This window comes from Tigriopus californicus, chromosome 8 (genome assembly GCF_007210705.1).
Source record: "Tigriopus californicus strain San Diego chromosome 8, Tcal_SD_v2.1, whole genome shotgun sequence".
NCBI lineage: Eukaryota > Metazoa > Arthropoda > Copepoda > Harpacticoida > Harpacticidae > Tigriopus > Tigriopus californicus.
The window spans coordinates 264,118-291,150 of NC_081447.1; the positions used below are offsets into that span (position 1 = coordinate 264,118).

At 42.9% G+C, this 27,033-nt stretch overlaps 4 protein-coding genes and 1 long non-coding RNA gene across 5 annotated transcripts in view; 2 read left to right on the forward strand and 3 right to left on the reverse strand.

The window, feature by feature from the left end:
* The window catches only part of LOC131884737 (mucin-2-like), a 9,590-nt gene extending 4,390 nt beyond the window's left edge, over positions 1-5,200 (forward strand). The window contains exons 2-3 of the mRNA XM_059232602.1: positions 1,928-4,524; positions 4,732-5,200. Coding sequence (XP_059088585.1) covers positions 1,928-4,524; positions 4,732-4,957 — 2,823 coding nt within the window. The 3' untranslated portion in view covers positions 4,958-5,200. The remainder of the gene's footprint in view (positions 1-1,927; positions 4,525-4,731) is intronic.
* On the reverse strand, positions 5,201-15,036 carry LOC131884738 (probable galactarate/D-glucarate transporter GarP). Its single transcript, XM_059232604.1, is given in 6 exon segments — positions 5,201-5,638; positions 8,595-8,614; positions 8,617-8,686; positions 8,776-9,341; positions 13,573-14,186; positions 14,482-15,036. Coding segments are annotated over 5 exon segments (1,434 nt in total). The 5' UTR covers positions 14,045-14,186; positions 14,482-15,036; the 3' UTR covers positions 5,201-5,332.
* A 753-nt stretch (positions 15,037-15,789) lies between these two features.
* Positions 15,790-18,353, forward strand: LOC131884740 (uncharacterized). The gene is made up of 5 exons (XR_009373752.1): positions 15,790-15,898; positions 16,024-16,176; positions 16,256-16,429; positions 16,557-16,719; positions 18,042-18,353. It is a non-coding gene; the product is annotated as an uncharacterized LOC131884740 (long non-coding RNA).
* An 80-nt stretch (positions 18,354-18,433) lies between these two features.
* On the reverse strand, positions 18,434-22,324 carry LOC131884739 (uncharacterized). The gene is made up of 4 exons (XM_059232605.1): positions 21,906-22,324; positions 21,742-21,830; positions 21,564-21,665; positions 18,434-19,386 (listed from the first exon to the last, which is right to left on the reverse strand). The coding sequence occupies exons 1-4, from the start codon at positions 21,934-21,936 to the stop codon at positions 18,583-18,585; spliced, it is 1,026 nt and encodes a 341-aa protein (XP_059088588.1). The 5' UTR covers positions 21,937-22,324; the 3' UTR covers positions 18,434-18,582.
* Positions 22,325-25,657: 3,333 nt separating this feature from the next.
* Positions 25,658-27,033, reverse strand: part of LOC131885369 (islet cell autoantigen 1-like) — a 5,192-nt gene continuing 3,816 nt past the window's right edge. The window contains exon 6 of the mRNA XM_059233399.1: positions 25,658-25,940. Within this exon, the coding sequence (XP_059089382.1) occupies positions 25,729-25,940 (212 nt within the window). The 3' untranslated portion in view covers positions 25,658-25,728. The remainder of the gene's footprint in view (positions 25,941-27,033) is intronic.

The window sequence follows — 27,033 nt, forward strand, 5'->3', positions numbered from 1 at the left end:
CGAGTTTGAAGTAATAACCAACACTAATAACATGACCATCAAACTCTGAGAAAATTGAGAATTCATAAAAGAATGTTCCCAAACCTCAGCCATTGTTTCCCCACCGGCTTACGTTTCATATTGGTTGCGGTTTTTATGTCGGACGGTTAAACGTTAAATCGTTGAATCTCTATATAAAAAAAGAATTTGGCTAACTTCTAGCATCAAATTTTGAGACGATAATCCAACGCCATGTCTCGATAACCTGACTCTTAAACACTAATTCTAGTGACTTTATATCTGGTGTTATTCCGCGGGGGGGAGGAGGGAGGGGGGGGGGATTGGCTTGGGGAAAAGTGTGTATTTAGCATGTCTTTGATTGGTGACAAATATTTGGCATATTTTAGGCAATTTTTCACTTTTCAGAGCTCTATGTTTCGTGACTACTTGTTGATAAAAGTAGCAATGTGAAGCATACTCCCCGAGAGGAGGAAGTCGGATAGGAAACCAGAATTTAACGATACACTAATCAATGGGAAGTGACAAATGCTTGCGTTGATTGTACCACCCATCCGAATTCAGCACCGAATTCCATGACTTGACCAAGGCATGTTACGAGGATTGAAAATATGGTCGAAAAGAATACCACTGGCAGCCGTCTTCCTCTACCTTAGTACAACTGGCCAATTTTGAGAGGAGGGCACAAACAAACGGATGACTCTTGAGACACTCCAAGAGTCCAGACACTTGCCCCTTTGTATAAACTGTACCCTTATTCTGTATGTACACCGCGCATCGTTCATCACAAGTCCACTAATCCATATCTTATCGCTACCGGCGAAGATGGCTTGAAGGGTCAATTCTATTGTGTTTTGCGACGGAGCAGTTTCATTGCTGGAGCAGGGGTAAAGGTAGTACTAGTAGTAGTGCTAATAGTAAGAGTGGCAGGCAACCCAATGTGGGACGAGACAGAATCACTGCCATGCCCTTCGGCCTAACCGGAGCAACATCTCGACGTCCATGGGCACTAAACTGGATTTCAACACAAACCATTTGACCTTAGAACAAAATGTTGCTCACCTTTGGCAACACAAGTTCAACTCGTCTCTCGTTCATGTTTTTTTTCTTCTTTATCGGAGGTTCTGGTTGCCCTCCAGGACCTGAAATGAAATAATGGAGTGTCAGGGCTAATGAGCCGCTGACCAAGCAAAGCGAAAGAAGACGATGGAGGGAATACTGGCACGCACGTTACGTATTCGAGTATGATGAGGATGATTAAGGAATAATGATGGCAGGATGCGGTCAACTTATGAGACGAGATGACAGACAACTCAAAATACGGCATCATAAACGTCACCATACTTGGCGGCTATGTTTGTGCCCTTTCAAGTGTTAAGATATATTTTGAATTTTGTTTTGTATATTAAAATGCATATTGTTATATTTACGGCTCCTACAGCGAGGAAGATATTTCACTTGATTACATCGAGCTTTGAGCACTAATTTCCAGAGCAAATAGGATCAAATTCACAAGAGTGACTCGGTAAAAATGAAAAGTGGTTGGTCCTGGTTTTATTTCAGCTGTAAGAGAAATTACATCCAGATAAACAATTCTCGTAGCCAAAACTCGGTCTGACTTTTTTCTGTTCATCTCAAAAGAGAAAAAAGTGAAGTGACGGGACAAAATGTTTTCACCTGCAATAACACATACGATCCCAAGCATCAAATGCCTTAACGTGGACAGTGACAGTATCAATAGAAACAACTCCCTTTCAAAGCCAAGATGAATGCAAATTTCGCATCATGATCCGAGGATAGGATTGTCATACTTGTCTCGTATTTGTATCATCTTGTCCTTCACTTAGCAGTGTTACTAGAGTACAAAAGAAAAAGTGAATGAAATGAGACTGACCTCTAAAGAAATCTTAATCTCTCTCTTTCTTTTCAGGTCGCATTGGCGATCATTCTCGGATTGGTCGGCGCCCAACAAACCCTAGAAGAGGAATTAGTCATCAAAGACCCTGAACTGATCCAAGAGCTTCTCAAGGCAGCCACTGTCGAGACATCGGAGAGAGACATTCCCTTGCCTCCTGTTGAGGTTTTAGCCACCACGCCTCCAGCCCCTCTTTCTACAACAGAACCTGAGCCGGTTCCTTTGCGCCAAAGGTTTCGATTGAGAAATCGCAATCGACCCACCTTCTTGCCCAGAACCCGGCCCTCAGTTTTGACATCAGCGAACCAGGGGACAGAAACCGAAGCGGAAAATGGTCAAGACGATGATGCCTCATCTAGTCTATTCGCCCCTAAAAGGCTGAGGACTCGATTCCAGCCCAGAGCGAGGCCAAATATATTTGCTTCCCGATCTCGGGTTGCTACTCAATCTGAATCGAAGTCGGAGTTGGAGTCGGAATCGTTGCCGATGTCAACCACTGCTGAGAGCCAGAAATCCGATGAAGCCTCGGGAGAAGACATTGCGCAAAATACCATAACCATTGAAGTTCCCGAGAACGATGATGAGGACCCACAAAGCAATGAAATTTCTGATGACAACGAGGGCGAAGTGAAAGCCACTGATGAGACCATGACCACCACCTCTCGATCTTTGTTTGCGCCCCGACGCCGTTTCCGTCCCCGGCCAAGACTTTCCTCAGTTGCCACCTCTACCACAGTGGCCAGTGTTGAACCTACCGATGTTCTCCCAACTGAAGAAATCGAGAGCACTGACGAATCTCCCACTTCCTCCCCTCGAGTTCCAGCCTCACGACCACTCTTAAACAATCGTCGAACATCCCCCTTTCTAAGAAGGATCAGACCCACCTCCAGCGTTTTGGGAGTCCGAGGTAGAGGTTCAAGAGTGACCACCGTCACCACTACCACAATAACGACGCCCACATCTACCACCTCAAGTGGAACATCCGTGTTTATTACGACAACACCGGAATATACAACGTACGAACCTGAGGTTGACACCACCACCGAGATTGAACCTGAAGTCACAACGAAAGAGGCCTCCATCTTTGTCACTGTAGCAAGTGAAACTGAGTCCCCTGAGAGTGTCACCTCTCCACCAACTCCAGCCCAACCCGTTCAACCGGCTATTTTTGGACGCCGCCGAATTCCTGAAAAACCCAGGCGACGCCTCCAACCTCAACAGGTTGCAAGTGAACCCACTTCGCCCAGAAGACGTGTGGTGAGCCGTCGAAGGAATCCAAATGCCGTGAGAAGACGTCTTCAGCCTGAGACACCTGTTCCAGCTACCGCTGAGCCGCAAATACCAGAAACCACAACTAATCAGAGAGTCCTGCCTCCTACTGCCCGACAAATCATTCGAATCCAACCTGCTGCAACGGAACCTCAACCCACCGCAGACACCACAACTACCACTGCCAGCCAAACCGTACCCTCAACTGCCCGTCAAGTCATCCAAATTCAACCAGATGTCCTTGAGCCGCAGCCCACCGAAGATCTCCCCCCTACCACAGCCACCCAACCCGAAACCTCTGCTCCTCCACGACGTCGGTTCCAAACTGCACCGCGCCGCACCTTCAGGACCAATCCCAGACGTTTATTATCAGGCACTGGTCCAAGGAGAATCCCCGTACCCGAACCCGAACAAACGGCTGAAGGGGAAAACACGGTACTGACCGGCACAGCTCCAAGACGACGAATTGATTTCACTAGTGGACGAACGCAATTCACTGGCGGCCGTGTTGACATCTCTAGTCAAGAGGAAGATTTGACCGATCCCGAGGATGGATTTGTTGACATTCCTAAAATTAAACAAGTGAATGAGTTCATTCCTCGACAGATCAAGGTCACACCCCAAGTGGAAGAAGTGCCAGAAGAAGAAGAAAACCAACAACAACAACAACAACAACAAGAGGCAGAGGTAGAGGCTCCTCGGTCAACTCAACCCTCCCGTGCTTTACCTTTTGTTCCATTGTTCACCTTGCAAGCGGAACCAACCGAGTCTCTCAGGCTCGTTCCTTCATCAGATCCCACAAAACCAACGAATTCGGCTAGTTCCCCGCCCACCCCGAGTCGCCAAAGCTCCCGCTTTCAGCCTCTTACTTTCACCAACTCAATCGTCTTCAGTGACAACAAACTGCCTGATGAGATCACGATCCCAAATGTAAGGCCTGGCATCCAGCAGCGTTTGAACGACCCTGCTCAAATTGCCAGGGATATTTTGAAAGAGTCCATTGTGGTGCCCTTGGTGAAAATTGACCCACCCACAACCTTAGCGTCCCAACCACCTCAACCCACCCAACCCACTGAATTTGTTCCCACCACATTCAGTGATGAACCTCAAACCGTGACGCGAGTGGTCCCCACTAACAGCTTCTTGGAGAATACAGTCAGGAGTAATGCCTTACCCAACAAGTTCCAGGTGACGAAACCCGCTCAATCTTCTGGGGAAAGAGTGACAGTAGAAGATCGGTACAGGCATCAGAACCCCGATGGCAGCATCACCTGGGGATACAAGTCCACGGATGGGTCTTTCAAGGAAGAGACGATTGGTGCTGATTGTGTTACACGTGGAAGGTAAGGGACTTTCAAAGGCATCTCAGGTATTGTTTATTGTTTTGACCACTCAAACATTAGCGCCAAGATGATTAAAAGTGCAATGGTAGTGGGAATCAACAAAAGGGAGCTCCAATGCTGAAATGGTACACTCAAAGAGAACATGCTTGCCATTGAAAAGTTTAGACGCTTACCATTATTCTCCTTCTCCCGTTTCTTTGCTTGTAGATACGGATACATTGACCCTCAAGGAAAGATCCGCGAGTTTTCTTATCAAAATGGGATTCCCTGCAATCCTCAGACCCGTGAGGTGTTCAACCGCAGGTCGTCCAAGTCCACAGCATCAAAGCCCAAGAAAGTCGGTTACTACGATTACAACACGAACAAATTTGTCTTACCAGATGGACGCAGAGTGACCCTGGAAGTGAACGACAAATTTCGCGCTCGAGGATAAAGAGTAGTAGCTAGATATTTGAATGCAAAATCAGAGACGCCGACAAACGGGCGACACAATGCGGCCTGGATCATGTCTCTCGGTGGCCCATTAACTTCAGTGCCATTATGACATGTACTAACGAAAAAAAGAAACTTAGATCTTAGTTGCAATACATACAGAGATTCTTGACACAACTCTTGCAATATGCTTGGAAACACGCCTCCGTTCCTGTGTATATTTAATAAAAACCCACACAATGTCTCTCATAGATCTCATAATTTATTGACTCAAATCAAATTTTCGCCTACGAAAGGCTCGGTGGGACTGGAGGAATGGCCTGACATTTATCACATATACTACAGACTCGCAAATTAACGCATTGACGAATCACAATCACAACTGGGAGAGGCGAGCTTGACGCCACAGAGGAATGCTCGCCACGAAAAACATCACCGAGCTAATGCCAACACATCCAGGCCAAACGAAATAGATTGCCTCTCTGTAGCCCATGCTCTTGGCCAGAGGGTCCACAATCACGGGTAGATTACCGCCAATATTGTTCATGATAAAAAGGAACACACCGATCATGGCAGATTTCACCTCAGTTGGGCACACTTCAATGATAACGGTGAACAGGATGGCGAACCAGGTCTCAGCGCAGAAATAGTATAGTATCAAACTGATGAATGCGAATGGGGGCTAGAAAATAAAAAGAAAATGAGAAGTTATGTTGCGCATCAGGAACATTTGGACACATCAAACAGGATTCGGGATCTTGACGCTTGACCCCATGGTGTTGTCAAAAGAAAACATAGAAATCCAAAATCTAATGAGAATACCATGATTTTACAAATAAATATCATGCCACGATGGGCAAAAAGGAAAAACAAGGAGCTTGATTCCTTTCTCCTTTGGCAGGGCTTCTTACTTCTTGTTCCAATTTCTGTGATGAAATATTTCACGATAAATATTACGCATTCTTTCATCTGCCTACCCTAGGTCTCTCTGGCCTATCTTATTGTCTAGAGGCATTGCAGTTTGACCATGCTTCATAATGAAACGGCATTTGACGTACGAGCAGGAGGAAAGCCATCAAAATGTGCTCATCAAAATATGCTCATCAATTTCATCCCCTAATCTTGTTAAAGAAGGTTTCGTGAGCGTGTTTTTCATCTCACCTCTGCGAATTACTCGCCTTAGCTGAAATTTGTTAACATTTTTACTATTTTTCCTAAAAGCTTGGGGACAAGAACCTCAATGTCGTGTCAAATCATACTGTATAAGTTCAGATAGACAAAAACGCTATTGTTAACTCGATCAGGTTTTTTGACCTTGGACCTATTGAAAGCATTTATTCATCTTCATTTGATAGATTATGACTTCATCCCTCATTCCATAGACCAAATATCTACCACATTAAACCATGATCATGCAAAGTGTTGAAAATACGGTTTTTCATTTAGAACAAACACTGCAGCATCAAAATCGCTTTAAAATACAGTTATTTCAACTCTGAATACTGAAGAAAACAAGAAGCATCTTATCCAGAACCTGAGGAAAACGATGCTCACGCTTATGGGGCAATATTAGCTTTAAAAAAAAGAAAATTTGAAAAGTATAATCTTTTTAACACAAAAAACCAGTCCTGAAATCAATCAACCAATGTAGCAAACTTTTAAACTTGGTTGGACTGTTTTGCCCTGGCTGATGAGAGCCCTGGTATAAAAAGAGCGCGTGAAAAGGACAGATTGACCGGAAGCTCTTTCTGTTGTCACAGCCCTGTTTTGAATAGTTACAATCAAACTTGCAACTAAAGACCAATTGCATATTGCAAAGTCGTATCATATGACTATAAATATAAATTTCATACATAAATTTCGTTCAAAGGTTCGAGTCAAGTAAAGGTCAAAAACTATATGATACAGTTTAATACAATTTCAATGAAAAAGTACAAAATTATTTAACGGTCATTGATAATGCCACTCGATAACACAATGTGTAAGAAAGAGTATTGTCATGAAAAAAAAAATTGTCAATCGCAAGCATTTCAATAGTATATTGTAGTGCTGCATCAATTGAAGTTATGTTAATAACCATGGGGTGGCCATTTCCACGCGTCCGACAATGGCATTGTCTTAAGCAATCAAAACAAGCAGAAGTCATTGACGAAGTGTTCGTATATCTTTATTCTATCTTCAGTCTTCATATGACCCATAATTGCGTTACCATTTTCTCTCTGAAACGGACAAACTACGAGCCCCAAGTAGAAACGTGAGCATGAAAAATTGAACGCGAGTTCGAGACCACCCTGTACATAGGCGATAACCTTCGTCCATTTTAACTAGTTTTACACTTATCGTTAGCGGGTTGTCAAACATTGGAGAAAAAACATCTCCTGAATATATTTTGCTAAAATTTCAAGTATTAAATGAAGTGAATATATAAGTAAACATATGATTCTCAAGAAAGTGCTTATTTTGCCAAGAAATATGTACGGGGATATCTTGAGTGTGCTATAGGTGATTTTTTTAAATCTAGATTAGAGTAAAATGATATTCCTCATAAACCTCAGAAGACGTCTTTTTCGGCGACAAGACAAAGAACATGAAATGTTTGTAAATTTAATTTTTGAGGAAAAAATCGGTTTCAAGCTCCCAATTCAAGCTCCCAAGAAATGCTCTATGGGTTGGCAAATATTGTATTATCAAGGAGCTCGTTGATGTTCTCTCCCAATCCAAGAAATATTTTTTTGCATCTCTTGCACTTAAGACTGCTTTAATAGGAATGTTTAGTAGTTTTCGCCCATTACCTAAATTAGGCCATGAGAAGAAAGTGTCCGTAATATGTCACCAATCTCAAAACTGGCTTCAAAAGTTTTCAGATTGCCAAATTTACCGCATTTCCTTTCTAATAGCACCTTGTGGTACCAAGGACATTAAATCCAAAGCGTTACAACAGCACGGTGATTTAGATTGAAGAAGGATATGGCATAATTAAAAACGGCCGATGAAGCGCCGATTAGCGCGTGTTTTCGAACATAGTTGACTCATGTAGCTTGAGATATCTGGAATTCTTTTACTGGTGGGTGCTAGGATTGGAGGACGGATACACCTCGCCCGACCAGCGACATCGGCCATCAAATCGTTTCATTTTTTCCCTATAGGCAATCTCAAAGTCCTTATCAATATGGTTCCCAGTCTGTGGGTGTGATTGCCATCTAAAAATTTTCTTAAGAGAAAGGTTGGGGAGAGGATTCGAATCGGGGACCTCTCTCGTAATCTAGGAAACAGCGCAAACCAAAAAAAAAAAAAAAAAAAAAAAAAAAAACCTTTACAACACGTCCCCTCTCTAAATTGCACCTAAATCGATTTCTAGTTGGTCCAAACATCACGGGCCTTTACGGTAGGCAAATACGGGAATCGAGTCAGCTAGCTAACTGCGTAGCTCATGAGAATCTGGCGAACTAAAAATACTGTTGAACTGCGTCAAGCGCTTGCTATTTCGAGAAGCAGATTTCTTCCCTGTTTATCTGACGCTATTTCTAGGACCGCACTCGCCTCTAATTGCTTTGGGGTGTTTTGGTTCAAGTACATATATGTGTTTTTTAAGTGGCAATTTTTGCCTAACTTTGAGGCTGACAAGTCGGTAAACTTACCTTGAAGTAAAGAGTTCCATGGCAAAGGGAACTGAACAAGCGGTAAATCCGGCCAAGACCCATAGCCTGGAATGAAGTCCCAATCGTGTCACCTGAAAAACGCCAATCAAAACTCGGTTCAAACACTGAATGCATATATGTGTACATGGGGCCTTAGCAAGGCCAATGAGTGGTTGCTCACAATTTTGTCGGAAAAATATCCTCCGAAGAACACTCCGAACGAACCTCCACCCACGGAGCAGGCAAAGATCCAAAGCCCGAGGTTAAAGTTGGGATAGTAGGTCTGAAAGTAGGGCCTCGTGTTGTAGGCCCAACAATATCCGGCAGTGTGACGGAAACAGGCTCCGATCAGTAAAAGGACAATGGTGGGAGAGCAAAGAGAGCGAGCCAATATCTTCAAATAGGCCAAAAAGCTCTTCTCCTCCTCGTCCGGTGTGGCCAAAGTTTCCGGACTCGAAGCGGTGTTGAGTGCTTCCAAGGAGTCGTTGTCTTCGTCCTTCTTGGGGTCAGACACGGTAAGGAAGAGCAAAATGCTGAGAACGAATCCTGGCAAGGCCGAGAGCACATAGGAGGCCCTCCATCCGTACGACAGAATATCGGCTTGAGTCACATAGATTCCGATGACAAAAGCCAAGCCGTAACCGTAGTACACGCCCCAGGACAATATACCATTAGCTAATCCACGGGCGCCCTTGCTAAAGATGTCGGTAATCAAACTCCCAGAGACCGGTCGGCACACTGATTCACCTGGAATGGAATGTCGTACTGAATGAATTTCTCGGATAACTGTACCTACATTTTGAAATAACTTGAAATCGTTCCGTTTGAGTCTCATCCGACTCATATAGCTATGAATGCCTTGGGTTTTTATGAATTAGGCAGGCTCACTATCATCATTGTCTTGAAATAGTAATAGACATTGATTAACATAAATGGTGACCTTTAGCTATTGCTTGTAAAAGAAAAAAAACCCTATTCTGGGGTTCTTATGAAAGCCAAATCGGCTCCAATCGGTCGTTAACATTGAATTCAAAGAGCAGTAGTCTATTGTGTTCTAGACAAACGCAAGAACTCTACAAAGACTCCCATATGGACCTTCCCAATATCTGTCTTAGGTCTATTGATTGAGTAGGGCCTTCTATTAAAAAGAAAATATTTGTATTAAAACTGAGATGACCGTTTTAAAAAAATCCTGCTTGATTTCCAATCAGACGTATAAAATGTCTCCAAAGATGCGGTTGAGGTGATGTGATAATCGAAAATTGTCTTCAAGGTTCATTCTGCCAACTGATCACTAACCCATGAATCATTTCATCTTCATTGTTAAATTTAATTCTAGATTTTGTATCACTTCACACTGTCAAAAACACCAAGCCCGAAGTGATAACCGAATTGTAATCTTAATGTGAAAACGAGGCGATTGTCTTGGTAATTCCTAGACCCAGATATCCCACACCTTGCACAAATCAATAGTCCAGCCACACATCTTGAATATGCTTCCCCAATTGAACAAGTACAAAAGAGTTTCACGAGATATATTGACGGGATGTCTGAAATAAGCTATTGGGAACGCCTCGAATCATAGAGATTATACGGTGTTCAGCGTAGGATAAAAAGATGGTGGGGGGGCTTAAAATCTTCTTTTGTCTTAAAGTGAGCCCCAGCTTTGTACAACTTGCTGCCGTGCTCTCTTAGACGATTCCATGCATTAGTAGATGACCCATTGCTAAGTTTCAAACGTGACTTAGATCGGTTTTTGTTAACGATCCCAGACCAGTCTTTCATTCAAGGGTGCCCTAGAGAGGCTGATTTAAACCGTTTGCACGACCAAATATTTTATAAATTATGACGCACCATGACTTACAGAGAATTTCATTCCTTACAATAGATGCAATTTTTACTTGCTCAATGCAATAGATCAATAGATTTACCAAAATCGTAAAGGAAATCTTCGTCTATTGTTAATCATGCTCCATAACTACCAACTCCTTGCAGTTTCGATGTTTCGCTGAATTTGAATTAGTAATTGAATAAAAAACCACGACGATCAAATTGTTGCTTGAGAAATACACAGACTGACATCGTCATGTTCATTCCTCAATTACTGCAGGGATAAACAAGGAATAAAAACTTTACGGTCATAGAGTAACGTGATTGTGTGCCATGTTCGAACTTCCTTCATTCTGTGCGCAGACTTCATCATCATTATCATCATTCTACTACATGACAGGATTTTCCCTTTTTGGGAAGATAATAATTATCTTGCCGCTGGCATCTCTGATACAGTGATACCGCGAGGTTAACAAAATTGAAGAACACAATTGAAAACTCGCGACTAGAGTATCAATTATAACGGATCTCTCATTTATGTAGAATGGGTTTGAGAAATCATCGATTATGCAATCCTGTCGTGCTCATAGAATTGGCTGTCTTCTCTCAATGGAATAATTAAACGTACTTGCAATGATCTAACTTCACTGAAGACGTGAAAGGTTTCACTTCCAGCCTTAGCCTGAAAAGAAATTCATGCTAGAATGAACTTGAATATGAGCTGATATGATCGAATAGAAAGTATGTCTCTACGAACTAAGAAAATCATTTCGCTTCAGATGCTGCAAATTCTCCCCGTCCGTCGCAATCGTCAGAGTCTACTCATTTAGTCAAATAGCAATCTTTCCTATTGCCATTTAAAGGTTGTAGATATTTGGAAAAAAATCTGCACATTACGGCAGAGTCTGTTCTTCATTGATTAAGAAAAAAAATCCTGGCTCTGTCAATTGGTGATTTGTTGGACCACCATCATTTTTCTCCTCTGATCTCATTGAGTGCGGCCAAACTTCATGATCATCCTTATTGATTGCTCGGTAAACTTTCAATGTAATTGATTCCTTTGAAATCCCACAAGGAGCATTGCATGGTAAAGTGCCCGGTAAAGAACCTGCAGCTCATGCGATCTGTTCTGAGAATTGATTTCAAGTATCAATATGTGCTACCTCGTCTTTGACTGAGCTTCATTTACTGATTCAAAATCTCAAGTGAAATGCATAAAGTTCACATTCTGAAAGGTTAAAACAAGGGGGGGGCATTTATGAACGATTCATACTGGCAATGTGTCTTCGGTCTTCATTCACGAACTTCTCTGCCTACAAATGTTACTCCTATCCTTTAGTCAAGTGGGTCGAAACATGGTGGTTTTGGTCTCATTTTAAAGAACTGTCAGTCTAAAATAGTAAATCATCAAAATGAGAAGAATCTTCCAACCGTCTTTGGCCGACATGTGTGACAGCTCTAAATTGAAATTCATCAACCCTCATACTCATTTATTTACATCACTACACTCCACATATTGCCATCAGGATCTGGCCATGCAGTGCATTTTTTGTGCTAATTGGAGGATAATCAGCTTAAGAATCTGAGTTAGATCATCATTAGTTTTTCATTACTCTTGCAGATAAGGAGAATTAATTCGTCAGTGTTTGGCAGAAGAATGTCTACGTATTTTGAAACAAATGAAGGGCCTTAAGATGAGTTTGGCTGGGTTATCTGACGACATGGCTGATGATCTCCTGGTACGTACATTGTCTCATCTACAGCACTACACTACGTACTATATTAGGCAGACGCATTAGATTTGGTAATCCAGATACGACACATTGAGGCGATTGATCAGTGATTGCTCAAGGGATCTAACATATGCTTGCTCCCAATTTGGAAGCTACGGTTATAATTACAGGTCTCTGGCGTGGACCGTCAATTCCACATACTTCCAACATCATTTTGACGAGCGAGCTAAATCGACAAGAACTTCAATGGCTTGCCCCAACCAGAAGAGGTCTGGAAGGTCATGTTCACAATTGTTGAGCAGAGTTCATCTCAAGCTTCCTCCTCTCGACAATTGAGACAATTCAATGCAATGAAAGAAAAAAAGTAGTTTGGCCGGACATGGCCTATTCGCCAACGAAATTCAGCTGCTCTTCCAAAGCAGAATGCTTCGATGTGTTCGAAATTGACAAGACTATTGATCAATGATTTGCTGGTGGAGCTTCTGTTGTCATAAACAAAACTACGACAATGTGAAAACGACTCGAGTCGGCAATAATGCTTTGTCAACCAAGGCATAAAACAATCAAAATGTTATTCAGTACAGTCAATGATGATGGCGTGGTTTTTTTTTGCTTTAAATTGAGTTTGAGAATGGCAATTCAAGGCAACAAATGAGCTCCATCATCTCGACGTTTCCACCCGATGGAACACATCAGTGGTTTTCGGTGGTTATGTACTCGTTTATTGCGTAACAACTTCGACCAGCCATATCTCTCACTTATCATGGTCATGACTTTCCGAACTTATTGTGATACAATTCGTGATGAAGTACACATTTCTGGCTCAATTATAAAGTAATAAGGCCTTCGAACAAGTTGAACTGAAGACGCAGTTTTAACCTCGCTTTCAAAGGCTTCGAATTTCAATCGTACTCTTACTAGAAACTAGGCCTTGATCTCTCAATCACTCTGAGGTAGCATAAGACGGAATCGAGCTCCCCCCTCAAAGAGCCTACAAGTTCAAAATCCTTGGAAATGGGGACAATTTTCCTGTTGGATTTGTTGCTGGGACAAGCGTTCGATCTCGTAAAGTTATGTGTCCTCTTCTTCATCTTCAAATCGAGATGAGTTGGAATCTGATCCGCTCATCGACAAGGAGATGGTTCTGGCTAACCTTTAAATGTTAATACCAGAAAAACGCACCCCGGACTATTCTATCACCTTCAGGAATAGTACCACGGCCCCCCCAAAATAAAATCTCATCCCAGTCTTTTTCGACTTTTTCTAAAGGGAAATGAAACGGTTTTACGTGATAGGATATCAGGATGTAAAACGACGAGACCGAGATGCACTATTGTACACAAATCGGCCAAATGAAGAACGTCCATGCTTGATACTTCATGCTAGATGCTAGATGCTAGATGCTAGATGCTTACCCGCTGCAATGCCCATACGAAGAAGCACCAGTTGCCAGTAGGAATTGGAAAATCCCATGAGAAAGCAACTGAGACTGAAGACCAAGACTCCCACGGCCATGATTCGATTTCGTCCGACTTTGACAAAGTTGTCCGAAGTGATGCCAATGATCACGCAACAGATGGTGAACACAGCGATGAAACTGGGTCCGGCCAAGATCTGATATTGCAATCCAAGGCCATTGTAATCCCACGAGCAATGATCATGCTGGACACAGTCCTCTTGTTGGTCCAAATCTTTACACGAAGTGACATTCGAGTTCTCCGAGACATTGACGGTCAAATTGCGAAAACACGCCTGATCTCCGTAGTGGATGTCTTGGGCCACGGCACGGGTGGATGTGTTGATGAGAAAATGAGCGATTTCTCCCACGATGTAGCCCAATGACATGAGACTCAAGAAGTAGATATTCTTGAGGGTCCAATCCGCCATACTGACATGGAATTTCCGGCTTGAGTTCACGTATCTATTCCTCTATCTGTGCGTTGGTGGTACATGTACTGTTGGTACGTATCCCCAAAACAGAACGAGTAGAGTAGCAATGGCAACAGAGGGTAGCTGAATGTTGATGGGTCTGGAAGGGAGAACACGGAACCTTGAAATGAGTCCAAAATTATTTCTTCATGTGCCTCTTCAACGTCTTCAAAAAAAAAAGACCACAACTAGTCTGCCTCCTCGATGGTGGACTAATATGGCTGGTTACCTAACTAACCAACTAGCCAACAACCAACCAACCAACCAACCAACTACCTCGCCCTCTGAACTTGTGTACGGCTTTTCAAGTCGACAACGAGGAAGGAGGCGGTGTCCTCTTCTTCGTGCATGCCATGCATTCCCGATTCATACGTACATACTACGTGCGTACGTACAACAGTCCGTCCGTCCGTCCGTCCGTCCGTCCGTGGCAAAGGCTACTAGAGCTACTTGGATGGAGCAGTAGGGATGTGCACACCTAAGTTAGTACTTGTGAAGCGAGGTGTGTAGCGAGATATGTTGGTCCTGTCTTGGGAAGTCACTGAATGGACGAACGAACGAATGAATGTGTACCAATCCAAAAGGGGCACTCGGGAGATTTCGGTTCTCGTTCTCGAGATTCAAGCCCGCCGGTCTGGCGGACGAGTTCAATCACGAAATCGGGGTCCGATCAACTTAGATCCAATAGGAGCTCATTTGCACCCTCCTCCTCGTCGTAGTCGTCCTCGTGGCCTCCCCTCACCCCTATGCAGGCAGGGCAAGTAAAGGGTGTGCGAATATTTTGGGCACAAAAACGTTTCAGTGGGAACTCCTTGGACCTTGATACTCCGGGAGCCTCCTCGTCTTTGTCGCCAAGAACAAAAACGTGAAGTTCTTTTGACACTTTTCTGTCTCAAACAAAACACACACACACACACACACACACACTCAACGGATTACGTATTGTATTACATTACGTTTCGTTTTGCAACTGGGTTGCCGGCTTCACCTCCTACTCCAGAAAAAACGCTTTTCCTCCTGCAAGCTGTGCAACACATTGGCTTTGCTCGCACACACGTATGTTCGTTCATATGTGTGTCCACTAGACGTGTAGTAGTAGTAGTAGTAGTAGTAGCCTAGTAGTCCAGGAGAACGCCCAGATGAACCCCCTGGCTGCCGTTTGAAATCAGGTTGTTGTCACATGACACTGATATGGTCTGGTGGAAGGAAGCACGTACTGAAGAACCTCAAGAAGATCTCATGTGAATTAGTGACTGGTGAGTGACTGGGGTCGAATCACTCGGATGATGACAGAAATGATGATGATGATCGCCTCGCCTCGCCTCTACCTCACATTTAGGCAGCTAACAACCAACTCTGTGTTTTATAGTGAACACTACGAGTTCGNCGGGAGCCTCCTCGTCTTTGTCGCCAAGAACAAAAACGTGAAGTTCTTTTGACACTTTTCTGTCTCAAACAAAACACACACACACACACACACACACACTCAACGGATTACGTATTGTATTACATTACGTTTCGTTTTGCAACTGGGTTGCCGGCTTCACCTCCTACTCCAGAAAAAACGCTTTTCCTCCTGCAAGCTGTGCAACACATTGGCTTTGCTCGCACACACGTATGTTCGTTCATATGTGTGTCCACTAGACGTGTAGTAGTAGTAGTAGTAGTAGCCTAGTAGTCCAGGAGAACGCCCAGATGAACCCCCTGGCTGCCGTTTGAAATCAGGTTGTTGTCACATGACACTGATATGGTCTGGTGGAAGGAAGCACGTACTGAAGAACCTCAAGAAGATCTCATGTGAATTAGTGACTGGTGAGTGACTGGGGTCGAATCACTCGGATGATGACAGAAATGATGATGATGATGATGATGATGATCGCCTCGCCTCGCCTCTACCTCACATTTAGGCAGCTAACAACCAACTCTGTGTTTTATAGTGAACAGTACGAGTTCGGTAGGTTCTCCGGTGGATGGATGGCACACGATCAGTCTGTATGTGAGACACACTCAGTGTATAATGCGAGCCTTGTGAGTGTGTGAGTGTGTGAGTGTGTGTACGTGAGAACGTGTTGTAGGTATACTACTATGAGGTACGTGTACTGTGCACTGGTTTGGCCAGATTTGGCCCCCGTTTCAGCATCTTAAGCATGACATGATGCCTCTTTTCAGATAAAAGGACAACAATTTCCACGGGACAATGGAAACGGGTGATGATGACTTCGTCCTATCAGATGAGGATGAAGCTGTTGAGTGAGTCTGTCCGAGATTGTACCTACAGAGTAGCTTTGTTCAATTAATATGAGAATCAGAGCACCTGGAGCCATTCACCATACTACGTTCTATGTACGTACAAAAGTAGTTCAGCCATTTGTTGTAGTAGGTCTGCGCAGTTTCGAGCCATTGAGGCAAAAAAAACTGCTTTGTGGGACGGCCAACGAAACGGAGAGTAAGAAATGTTATGTATTTACAGTATGTAGAGTGGGGATGATGCAACAAGCCACCGCCGAAACATCGACTGACAGTGCTTAATGCCTGTGGAGGATCAAAGAAATCCTTGATTATCGAACAGGCAAGCCAATGAGTGGTGTTTGAAATGTACACGTTTACCTAACGACTCAATGCCGCAAAAAATGGTAAATGGTCGTTTAATTGCCAGTCGAACTGAGACTACACCCTAGTTGCGAGTCGTTAAAGGAAAATGGTGTCCAAATGAAATGTCAATTCGACCGATGAAACAGATTCACACGTGCTATCCGTCCAACCAACCAAAGTAATGGACATCATCAGTGATGTAGTAGAAATATGTAAAATAGTATGTTTGGCCCTGCCTCCCTTGCATAGTAGTTTTTTGCTTGTAACCTTCAAGTATTGGACACTTGGATGATTTTCGAGATAATTAGGCACTCACCAGTCAACAGACCAACGCTTATTTCCATGCTTGACTCGCCATTCTCCTTAAGGTAGTAGTTATACTCTTGGAATCGATAAACGTCTGGGCCACGTCCTGGGATCTGAATGAAAATGGACTCGAATTTTGATGATCCTGGGGAATTGGTCCTTTAGAGTGACACATGAGTTTTCCAGAGACCTGCTATTCCTGGCGGCTTTAATTTCCAAGGGCGAGACAGAGAGAAAAGAAGGAAAGAAAGGAAAGAAAGAAAGAAAGAAAAAAGGAAAGCAAGTGGTGCTGTTCAAAAGCAAGGCGGGAGAAGTATGAGGAATACCGCACGTATGTAGATGATGAAAACAAGGTGCCTCAGTTACATTCAATAGTGCAGCTTCAAGTGCCAACAATAGCTTCCAGTAATCAGGGAATGCTTTCGATTAAGCGTATGGGGTGAGAGGAAAATGCAGCCATTCGGGGGATGCTGGCATGTCAATAAATCTTAGACCTGATCGCCTATTAGGAGATGCTCCTCCATTGGGGTAGGAAGTGATCGCGCATCACGAAAATGGGTGCCAATGATGAAAATGCTGTTTTCGCGAGGTGAATGCTTAAGAGCACCACCTACCTACCCGCAGACCGGAATGATTAATCATGACTTTCAATTCCACTGACACAGGGTGTCGATTTGTTGTTCCTTGTATGAAATACAATAAAAAGCCGCGAGCGATAGATAGTCGATAACTTATTCCATTCATAGGTGGAGTGTCATTTATCATCGAGGCTTCAAATTCTGAGAATCCTGTCCGTTCCAAGGAGACAACAGGGTTGGTGGTTAGGTTTTTTTTTTGTTGTTTTGTTCTTTTTTTGGTCAACCACAGACCATCCAAGATTCAATTGATATTTGCTCCCATCAACGCGCTATTGTTATTGTTGTTGGTTTCGGGAAATTCCCATTCAAAATTGAACGTGAAAGTCCCTCTTTTGAAGCGTGACTGATTCACTCCTAAAAGAAGGCTGGACAGGGAGGTGGTGATGAGACGGATGATTTTGCTCACATTTCCATTTTAGGCTCAAGTTAATCAAGATGGAATAAGCTTGTCGAGTACGGTAAATGTTGATTGACCCAAGGCCCAGGACAACAACTCTGAACTCAAAACCAATAGCCAATGATGACAATGGAAGCAAGTACCATTGTTCAGGAGCAATTGAAGCGATTGAAGCCATTCAGACCATTCGTCAGGCTTGATAGATGACACCCATTCGGAGTTCCCAACATATTTCCCATTGAGAGAGTGAGAGCATATTAAGACTGCAACAGTTATATATATATGCAATAGTCTGTCTTGTGGAAGAAGAGCGATATATATTTTATATATTTTATGGATCTTTTACTGAGTTCGGAGACCCAGCCCAAGTGCAGAAGTAAAAGATCTACACTATTTTACTGTCCCTCTAAACGGCAAAGCAATAATGACGACGATTTTTTTTCAATTTGTAATCAACGACGGCAATCCAATGCCGAAAAAAACAACCAGAGTGTTAGGCTCGAAAAGTTCTCAGATGAAGAAGTACTTTCAATCTTAGATAAATGTGAGCAATGGGCAATAGATCACGAGCTGCTCTCAATGTGATGATACGGATCGCTGTCAGTGACGACAATGGGTGGCAGAGACACGCCCCCAAATCCGTTTGCTTCAGGAGACTCGTCTTGACCGTGTATCGTCACCACCACCGTATTCAACGGGGCTGGGTGCCCATCTACCAGCCAAGACACGCCGATAGGGTCTTCACCCGCACCCGCATCCGCACTCGTGCCCGACCGCAACGATCCCACCGATCGCGTGGCTCGAACTTGATTTTTCCTCACGGATGGGGGGCTCCTGTCCGTGGAAGCCAGAGCGACGGAGGCCCGCCGATTCGAGCCACGAACATCCTCGATGGATTCAGGGCTCGACACTTGGAGGGCGGAGTTTTGAAAGGCCAGAGGGTGTTGAAGGTCGACGGAGACGAAACCGTCACCGCTGCGACTACGGTCGAACCCGGCGGGCACGTACACGTGGTCCGTTTGTTTTCGAGGCAAACTGGTTTTGCGCTCTTGCCTCACCCGGCTCAGCAGAGGACGGAGCCATTTGGTCGGGAGAGAGGAAGAATTTGACGTGGGACTGAGGGATTCCGGGGCTTGAACCAGTCCGCAAGGTTCGTTATGGTCGCTTATCACGGCAATGCTGTTCCGATGGACGTATTCGTCCCGCGTGGTATTGAGCGACTCCGCGTCCTCGAACCGTCCGCCGGGTTGACCCGGAGCCGAATGCCGACGAGTCGACGAGTCCAGTGTGAGGCCGCCCTCAAAAAGGGCGGGTAAGCTTAATTCACTGTAGGCGGGAGGTGGGTACAAGACATCTGCCGGACTCATCTAGAATTGAAAATGTCTCGCTCAATTGGGATTCAAACCAAACTGTATTCATTTGGGCAGATTATTATAATATTATAACCTTCATGCAAGCCTTGGTTCCGAATTTGGAGAGATTTTGAATATCTTAACTCGATCATGAACGACTGGAATATGGACGAGGACACTAAGGTCGCGAATTAAAATTTGAGCAGTGAGCTAACGTATTGTTGTTGTTTTTCCTCAAATGAGACTAACCGCTTGTCTCTGCAATTGCTTTGTTTAAATTTCAGTTTGATCGAACAACGAGATCAAAAGTTATATACCCTGTCAAATGAATTACCAGAATTGAGCTAGATCAATCATTTTGTGTAGAGTTATGTTGTAGACCTTGAAGGAGGCATTACCTATGACTCGGTCATTTGACTGAGCTAAACATAGAAATTTTAAGTTTTAACAACCTAGACTCATTCTCATTTGAGGAAGAATGCAATGCGGTGATTTGATTTCGAAATGTTAGTTCTCCAACTTAGTATCCCACCAAGTCCATATTCCAGTTGTTCATGGCGCAATCTACGACTGGTCTCGCTCTTATCCTCATTGCCAAGCAACCCGGGGACATTTTTGCTCTGAGAAATTGGTCCGTATGGCTTGTTTCTCTTGCGAAACAATCTTAATTTATTAAGTACGACTTTTTCAAATTCTTCAAGTACGCCAGGTCATTGTTTAAAAGAATGAATCCACGTTATATTCATATGTCAATGTCTCCTCTTGTTGTCTGGGATAGCTGTCCAAATTTAAAGCCTGTTTAAGCCCCAAAAATGTCCAATTAAAGTAGGCAAAATGTTAGACAAATTGGCAAATAAACCCGAGAATGGCAAGTAAATGAAAAAGAAACAAAATAAGGCGCGAGAAATTATGCGCATACGAAAAATCAACAATTTGAACTGATCTTGATGACTCCTAACCCCAAAATGGGTCGGAAATCAATGATAAGTGATATTAAATTTATGCATGTATTTACAAAAAATATCCTTTGATACATGTACATATCTCACAACAAGGATTAAAAAAAACTTCATGAACTAGTTTACTGTTTGAATTTCTCATACATCAGATTTGATATATATTTATATTTCACTTGAAAACTCTTTGCCTAGAATATTTAATCAAGCAAATTGCATTATGGCAAAAACAAATGTATTGGATGTTGGCATAATATTTGTAAACTAAGTTAAGGGGAAAAGGACCATTTGATTATAAATTGTGACTTATTTTTGGATTATTAAACATCTATTCTCAATGCTTTATTCATGCTCTGAAACAAAATAGGATCTGAATATAGTGGTCTGCGGATTTAAGACTTTTAGAAATACCCCTATCTACCTCATTTTTTCAAAGAATTTTTGAATAACAGACAGACTCGTTTTGGGGCCTAAACTCTTACTTTATTCTTAATTTTCTGCAGCACTACTCACCCACTATGACAAGGTCTCCTAATTGAAAACTAACTTGTACACAAGGTAAACGCATTGGCCCAAAAAGAACCAAAAGAAATCCATTCCTCAAATCCATGAAGAATGTCTGTCCAATGGTACGTACAAGCATATTTAACAAACGGGAAAATGTTTTCGAAGAAAGCCTATTGCTCACATCGCAGGTAGTCCAGAAACTTTCAGACCTACTGAACGCTACCTGTCGGAGCTCAAGATGGTGTGTGTTATTGCGTGGATTAATAAACGATGAGTTCGTTTTGATGTGTTTTCAAATAAACGTTTTCCATAACTCACGTGCCAACTTTCCCGTAAAATTGACGATTCCGTCACGGTTAAGAAAGACATTAACCTACGTCATTGAACTCAATGGCGTGTTCCCTCAAATGACTTGAACGATGAAGAACTGCCCTTTGCCTGCCTAAGTCAGTGTATCACAATAATCACTCTAGAAATCAGCAAATGAGGATGAACTCACTTCGAGCTGACTGAATCGATCCGCATCATAAACGTTTTCCATAACTCACGTGCCTACTTTCCCGTAAAATTGACGATTCCGTCACGGTTAAGAAAGACATCAACCTACGTCATTGAACTCAATGGCGTGTTCCCTCAAATGACTTGAACGATGAAGAACTGCCCTTTGCCTGCCTAAGTCAGTGTATCACAATAATCACTCTAGAAATCAGCAAATGAGGATGAACTCACTTCGAGCTGACTGAATCGATCCGCATCATTGTAATTGGGTGGAAGATCAGGAGGGAAATTCTTCTTGCTCTCCGACTCTTGGGCTTCATCTTCCAAAAGGCACTACGAAGACAGCGGATTTGGGTTATCTGCGGCGTTCGCGGGACACATCAACGTTGAGGAGAGGAAAAGAACTTACCGGAATGTTAAAGTACTTTCGCACACATGAGAGCCAACAAATTGCTATAGCGAAAATGGCTGCTATGATCATAGCTTGCATCAAGAAAGCTGGAAGAGAAAAGGGGTGGTTTGAGATTAGCGGGATCTTGATTCACCCTCTCAGGTCAGCAGGCTCACACTCACCGAAGAACACATTGTGCTCCAATGCACCCATACTTAGTTGGAATGGTATCGATTCTCACTGTCTTTTCACGGATGAGTCAGAAATTGCAGGCAAGAATTTGCGGAACCCAGACTAGTCATAGCATGGGACCATTGGCTACTAACTGCTTGGACCGTGCTCAAGGTTTCAATGTGTCAATGTATATGTATATACTGTATGTATGTATTGCACTAGGACCGTCTTCAGCCTACCTTGACTCGCATTGAGAAGCTACTACGGAGCGTGGCTGAAAGGCTCTCTATTTTTCTTTCTCTCGCCCTCCTCCTACTCATTCCCTGTCCTTTTTGTGCCAGTCAGTCAGTCCGTCAGTCATCCATCCATCCATCCATCCACCCGTAAAGCGAGCGAGTGCCACTCAGGTTGAGAACTTGTTCCCGGTTGTTCCCAGGTCCACTCGCCAGCTCTTCTTCAAGTGTTCCGTTTTCTTACAACTGTTTGGACTCTTCGTTGTTGTCATTCGCACTCGTGGACGACCTATTCTATGTATGTATTCATATACGAGTACGTAGCCAAGCCACGGTATACTACACCCACACCCGCACGCACACACTCGGTATGCGGTCAGTCAGCGGATTCAACAATAGGGAAGGACCAAGGGAGCGAGAGGAAAGAAGGGGGGAAGAGGGAAGGAGGACGATGACGACGACGACGAAGGTCTTTTCAGAAACGCCTTTGAAGGACTTTCCAGCCTTGAAATAACGGCAACGAGAGTGAGCGCCTCGTTTAGCTCAGCTTGCGCGTGATGCTGCGTATGTGACAATCGGTTGGTGAGCTGTAATAAATAGTTTAGCTCACTCTAAAGCAGGGAGAGGAAAATTAAAGACCGATCAAGACCTAAACATAAGTAAAATTCCCATTAACTTTGAAATTGACCGTTAGTATTGGTCACAATTTAGGGTTTTGATGAATTGAAATGTAAGAAGAAGAATGTGACATATCTACAACGCTATGACCACTCCAAATACAAGATCCAAATGGGCTGGACCTGACGTTTTGATATCACTTTTAAGCTTTGATTACTGCTACTTTTAACATCGTGCAATTAAGTCCGTGGTCAGTTATGCATGCTTTCAATTGCCAATTTGAGAGGGGCTCAATGAGGACCACGAACCAAAGTGAAGATTATTTGAGTAATTAGCCGTTGGGCTAGGGCCACACCGAAACCCTAATTCGAAAAAAAAGCGGGGTTTAGTATTTAAAGATCAGCAATCTGAGCCTAGCAGTGGGAGATCATACGAATCTTAGGGTCGAGTGGGTTTTGAATCAGAACCAACGACGCTTTGGGCGGAACTTCTTAGAAGTGTGGTTTTGTGAAACAAAAATGAAACTGCCATATCGGAGACATCTGATCAGCCTTAATGATCTTGTCATTTGTTCATGATCATTCCATTTTGGTTTCAAACCATCATCACGGCACTCACTTCACGCATATAGAAGTTTCTCTTTCTTTGTTCTTTTTCAAAACATTATTTTCCCCACAACTCATCATCCACTTGACAAGCTGTCAAACTTGCATAGTCTCGAAGGATTCATGGGTTCGCCTTTTTTTCGCACATTCTTCAACTTCGAGAACCAAGGATTTAATCTTTATCCCCCTCCATGGTGCATACTTTGTACGTAATATAGGTAGTATAATGGGTTAGGATTGCTTGAATTGCATCAAACAAATCACCAAATGGCATCAAACTTATCCAACTGATTATGTCCGATTGAAGGTCAGAACCAATGAAAACACCGGGATCTCTGTTCCCTGTGCAGGAAGCCTAAATCTACATTTGAATCACATGTTAGTCGTCACAAGCCGTGGGTTCAGTAGTCTAAAGACTTACCATACAAGGCACCAAATTGTTGGTTAAACACGTTGTTAACGCATACACGTAGGGGAGTATAAAATCTAGCCATTACATCTGGTAGGATAGCATTTTCTAGTATTGGTTTATTGGCCTCGTTATGTCATGAAATATATATCTTTCTCCTCACCTACCTGCGTACGTATATTGGACGAGGATGAAATGGAGCAGTTGGCTGAAAATCAAAGCCAAAACTCAAATGAAATCCAGCGCATCTCCTTATGAAGATCAGAGATAAAGATGTACCTATGTTGGTCAAATCATGTTTATCAAATCAACATCGCCGCCAGCCACCGGGAGTTGACATACGACCAAGGCATGCTACAGTCCTCAGTCAACCCAACCAAGAGCTCTAACCGAGCCCCATCCATTTTTTCAAAGGTTAAAATACTGAAAGAGAATGTCTTTGTCACAGTATTTGTCACAATATCAATCCAATGTTCCAGGCGGTTTATTTTTGCACATCTTGTTTGAAATTCAGAGGGAAAGACGAAGGTATCGACTGGTCACATTGCAACCCGCAATACCTGCCTGCCCTGATTTGCATCACTAGCAGACATTTGGAAGTAGATCATCCGTGATAAACAAAACAAAAATCTACGCCTTTTCAAAAGGTTATTGATTGTTTGGTTTGTAGAAAGGGAGTTCTTCACCTGAGAGAAAATCGGCGACAATTGATCACAATTGTAAAACCTAGATGATGTTGGTGTTGGATTATTTCGGGATCTCTTCACTTTTCATGATCTCAGTCTTCATTCAACATTCTTTTAGGAAGGCGTCATCACTGATTTGATCGTAGATTCGGATGGTCGATCCTCAAAGAAAAGCAAATCCGGTCACAATCAATTAGCAGGCTACTTCAAGACTATCTACGTACATATACCCTTCCAATAACATAACAAACATCTTTCGGAGAGTCTTACTTTATCATTTACGTCTGTTTTAATGATGGGCCAGTTTTGCCAAAATGAATGAATGATCTGGTTACGGTTGTAGTCGAAACACAACTCTGTGACATTCTTCAATGTCGAAAGCTTCCTCGCATGAGCCAATTGTTCACTTAGCTACTACTATGTTCCATAATAGACGTATCCTTTCCAGCAATCTGTGAACGAACAATGATAGATGGTAAAATAGAATGGGACAAGACTTAATAGATGCTAACACCAATACTGTAAATAACGGTAATGCTGCACAAAAGGATTACTCTTGTATTGATCCCAATCGCTCGGATTCCAAAATGCAACAATTCTTAATATTTTTGTCCAACATCCACCCTCTTTGTCTTGAGACCATCCTATCCTTGGGAGTTGGTCCAATTCTCCACTACACTATAAGGTGCTTAAGGTCAAGCTTCATTGTCGGCCTGCGCCTAATCGGTTTTCCGTTACAAACGGTTATCTTTAAGTTATCTATCCAACATAGCATTATTAGTTCACTCATGAAGAGACGGCTTGAAAACGAATGAATTTCCATTAACTCAATACCTCCGAAGGCATTCATTATTGGAACCTGGCAAGCACGAGTTCCGCGCATGAACATGTTCAACCCCGTGGCCGTGGATACTGTACTGTACACTATACATACGGTCATAATCCCAGTGCCTGTTTGTTTGGTCCAATAAATGGAAGCCAAAGGAAAATGTCCTAAGCTAGCGAATGCTTCAGAGTTTCGGTGATGACTAGCTCGTTTTCAAATGTTAATTACAAGCGCTTTCCCACTACTCCCACTCATTCTTTGAGTTTCATGCATGAGGAAGGGTTCTTTCCCTCTTCCCACACTGGCTGATTCATATTTGCTGATCTACAAACACACACAGAGATCTCTTGCCGTTGTCTGACCTTGGAGCGCTTACAAGTGTATGCGTGTACTAATATACTGTATATTGTGAGAAAACAATCAAACCAATCCTGTATCAAATAGTAGTTTTCATTTAGCTGTAACAATTCTTGTCCTCTTCCTTGGTGGTTTTGCCAATGGCATCTGGATTGGATAAAGGGTCCAAGTCAGCGAACAGGTTGAACCATTGGCTCATATCGCTGGTCCCTGTCTCCTTCTTTTTGGCATCACTGGCCTTGATTTTCTTCTGCACGGAGGCTGGACGAGCCGGACTGGGCATCGGGAAATCCTGGAGCAAATCGTGTTCTGGAAAGAGATAACACAATTCCAAAGGTCAGCGGGAGTACATTCTAAAGATAGAAATGTCTGACGATAGTATGACGGCGAAACCACGGCTACAGAGATTTGGATATTTAAAGCCCAGCTTGGACTGAGAGCATGAAACACATTTCCCTATTGCATTCATTCTTTTTGGTTGTTTAGAGGTACAAAAAAAGAATTTCAGGTCCAAACAAATATGACAGATAATCCTACGGACTGCTGGATGGGTCATAAATTAAATGATTGTCTTGAATCATGGCATCCTCACCATAATGCATTAAAGTTGGGCGTTCATAGCCCCCGAAAAAATAAAACTACCCAACGTTAAACATTTTATGCTGTACACTACATTATAATATTTTGTTTCGGCTTACGTTCAGCGTCACATCTACAAATTGAACTCTGATGGGGCCCCAAGTTTGAGTCTTTCTACTCAATCTGAGTCCCACAATAAGGCTGGAAGACAACCTATTTTGGTAAGCAATTTGAAGAGTCAACTCGTACTTGAATTAATATTATTCAACAATCTTCAATCTCTCGGTGTGATGATGTCTTCAAGTGCATTCGTGTACAAAGATGTCCACACTGAAGGAGATTTTTGTTGAACAATTTTTCAAAATCAGTTTACAATCACAACCTAATTTTATGTTACTGATAGCTCAACTTTGATCCCATCCCATCATAAGTCTCTAACGGAAAATCTGCATTCTATTGAAAGTACTTAGATCGATTGTCAAACGGATTTTCGTCTCGGATTGCAATTCAATTCCCAAGCACAGGCGAGGCATTACAGACCTACCATCCAATAAGATACGATACGCAAAAGTAAACGTCCGCACAAAAATAGAACATCTAAAAAAGAAAGCAAGAGAAGCTATTCTTCAGTTTTGTTTAGATAGATTTGTTTCGGTACGTTGTTTAGTTGTCAATATAGAACAAAGAAAGCGTTTTGAAAAGTTTCGTGAATAACCAATAACGAACCTTCATTAATATTACCTTCTTGAACTCTACCGACGCAAAAGTCAAGAAATAACAAAGAACATGTTCTCAAGAGCCAAGGCCCTACTGCCCGAAACCT

Coding starts and splice junctions, on each gene's coding strand:
- LOC131884739 (XM_059232605.1), bottom strand. CDS start 21,936: ATGGGTGCATTGGAGCACAATGTGTTCTTCG. Junction 21,666..21,741: donor GAAAGTACTTTAACATTCCG/GTAAGTTCTTTT, acceptor CTGTCTTCGTAG/TGCCTTTTGGAAGATGAAGC. Junction 19,387..21,563: donor ATCGATTCAGTCAGCTCGAA/GTGAGTTCATCC, acceptor TTTCAATTCTAG/ATGAGTCCGGCAGATGTCTT.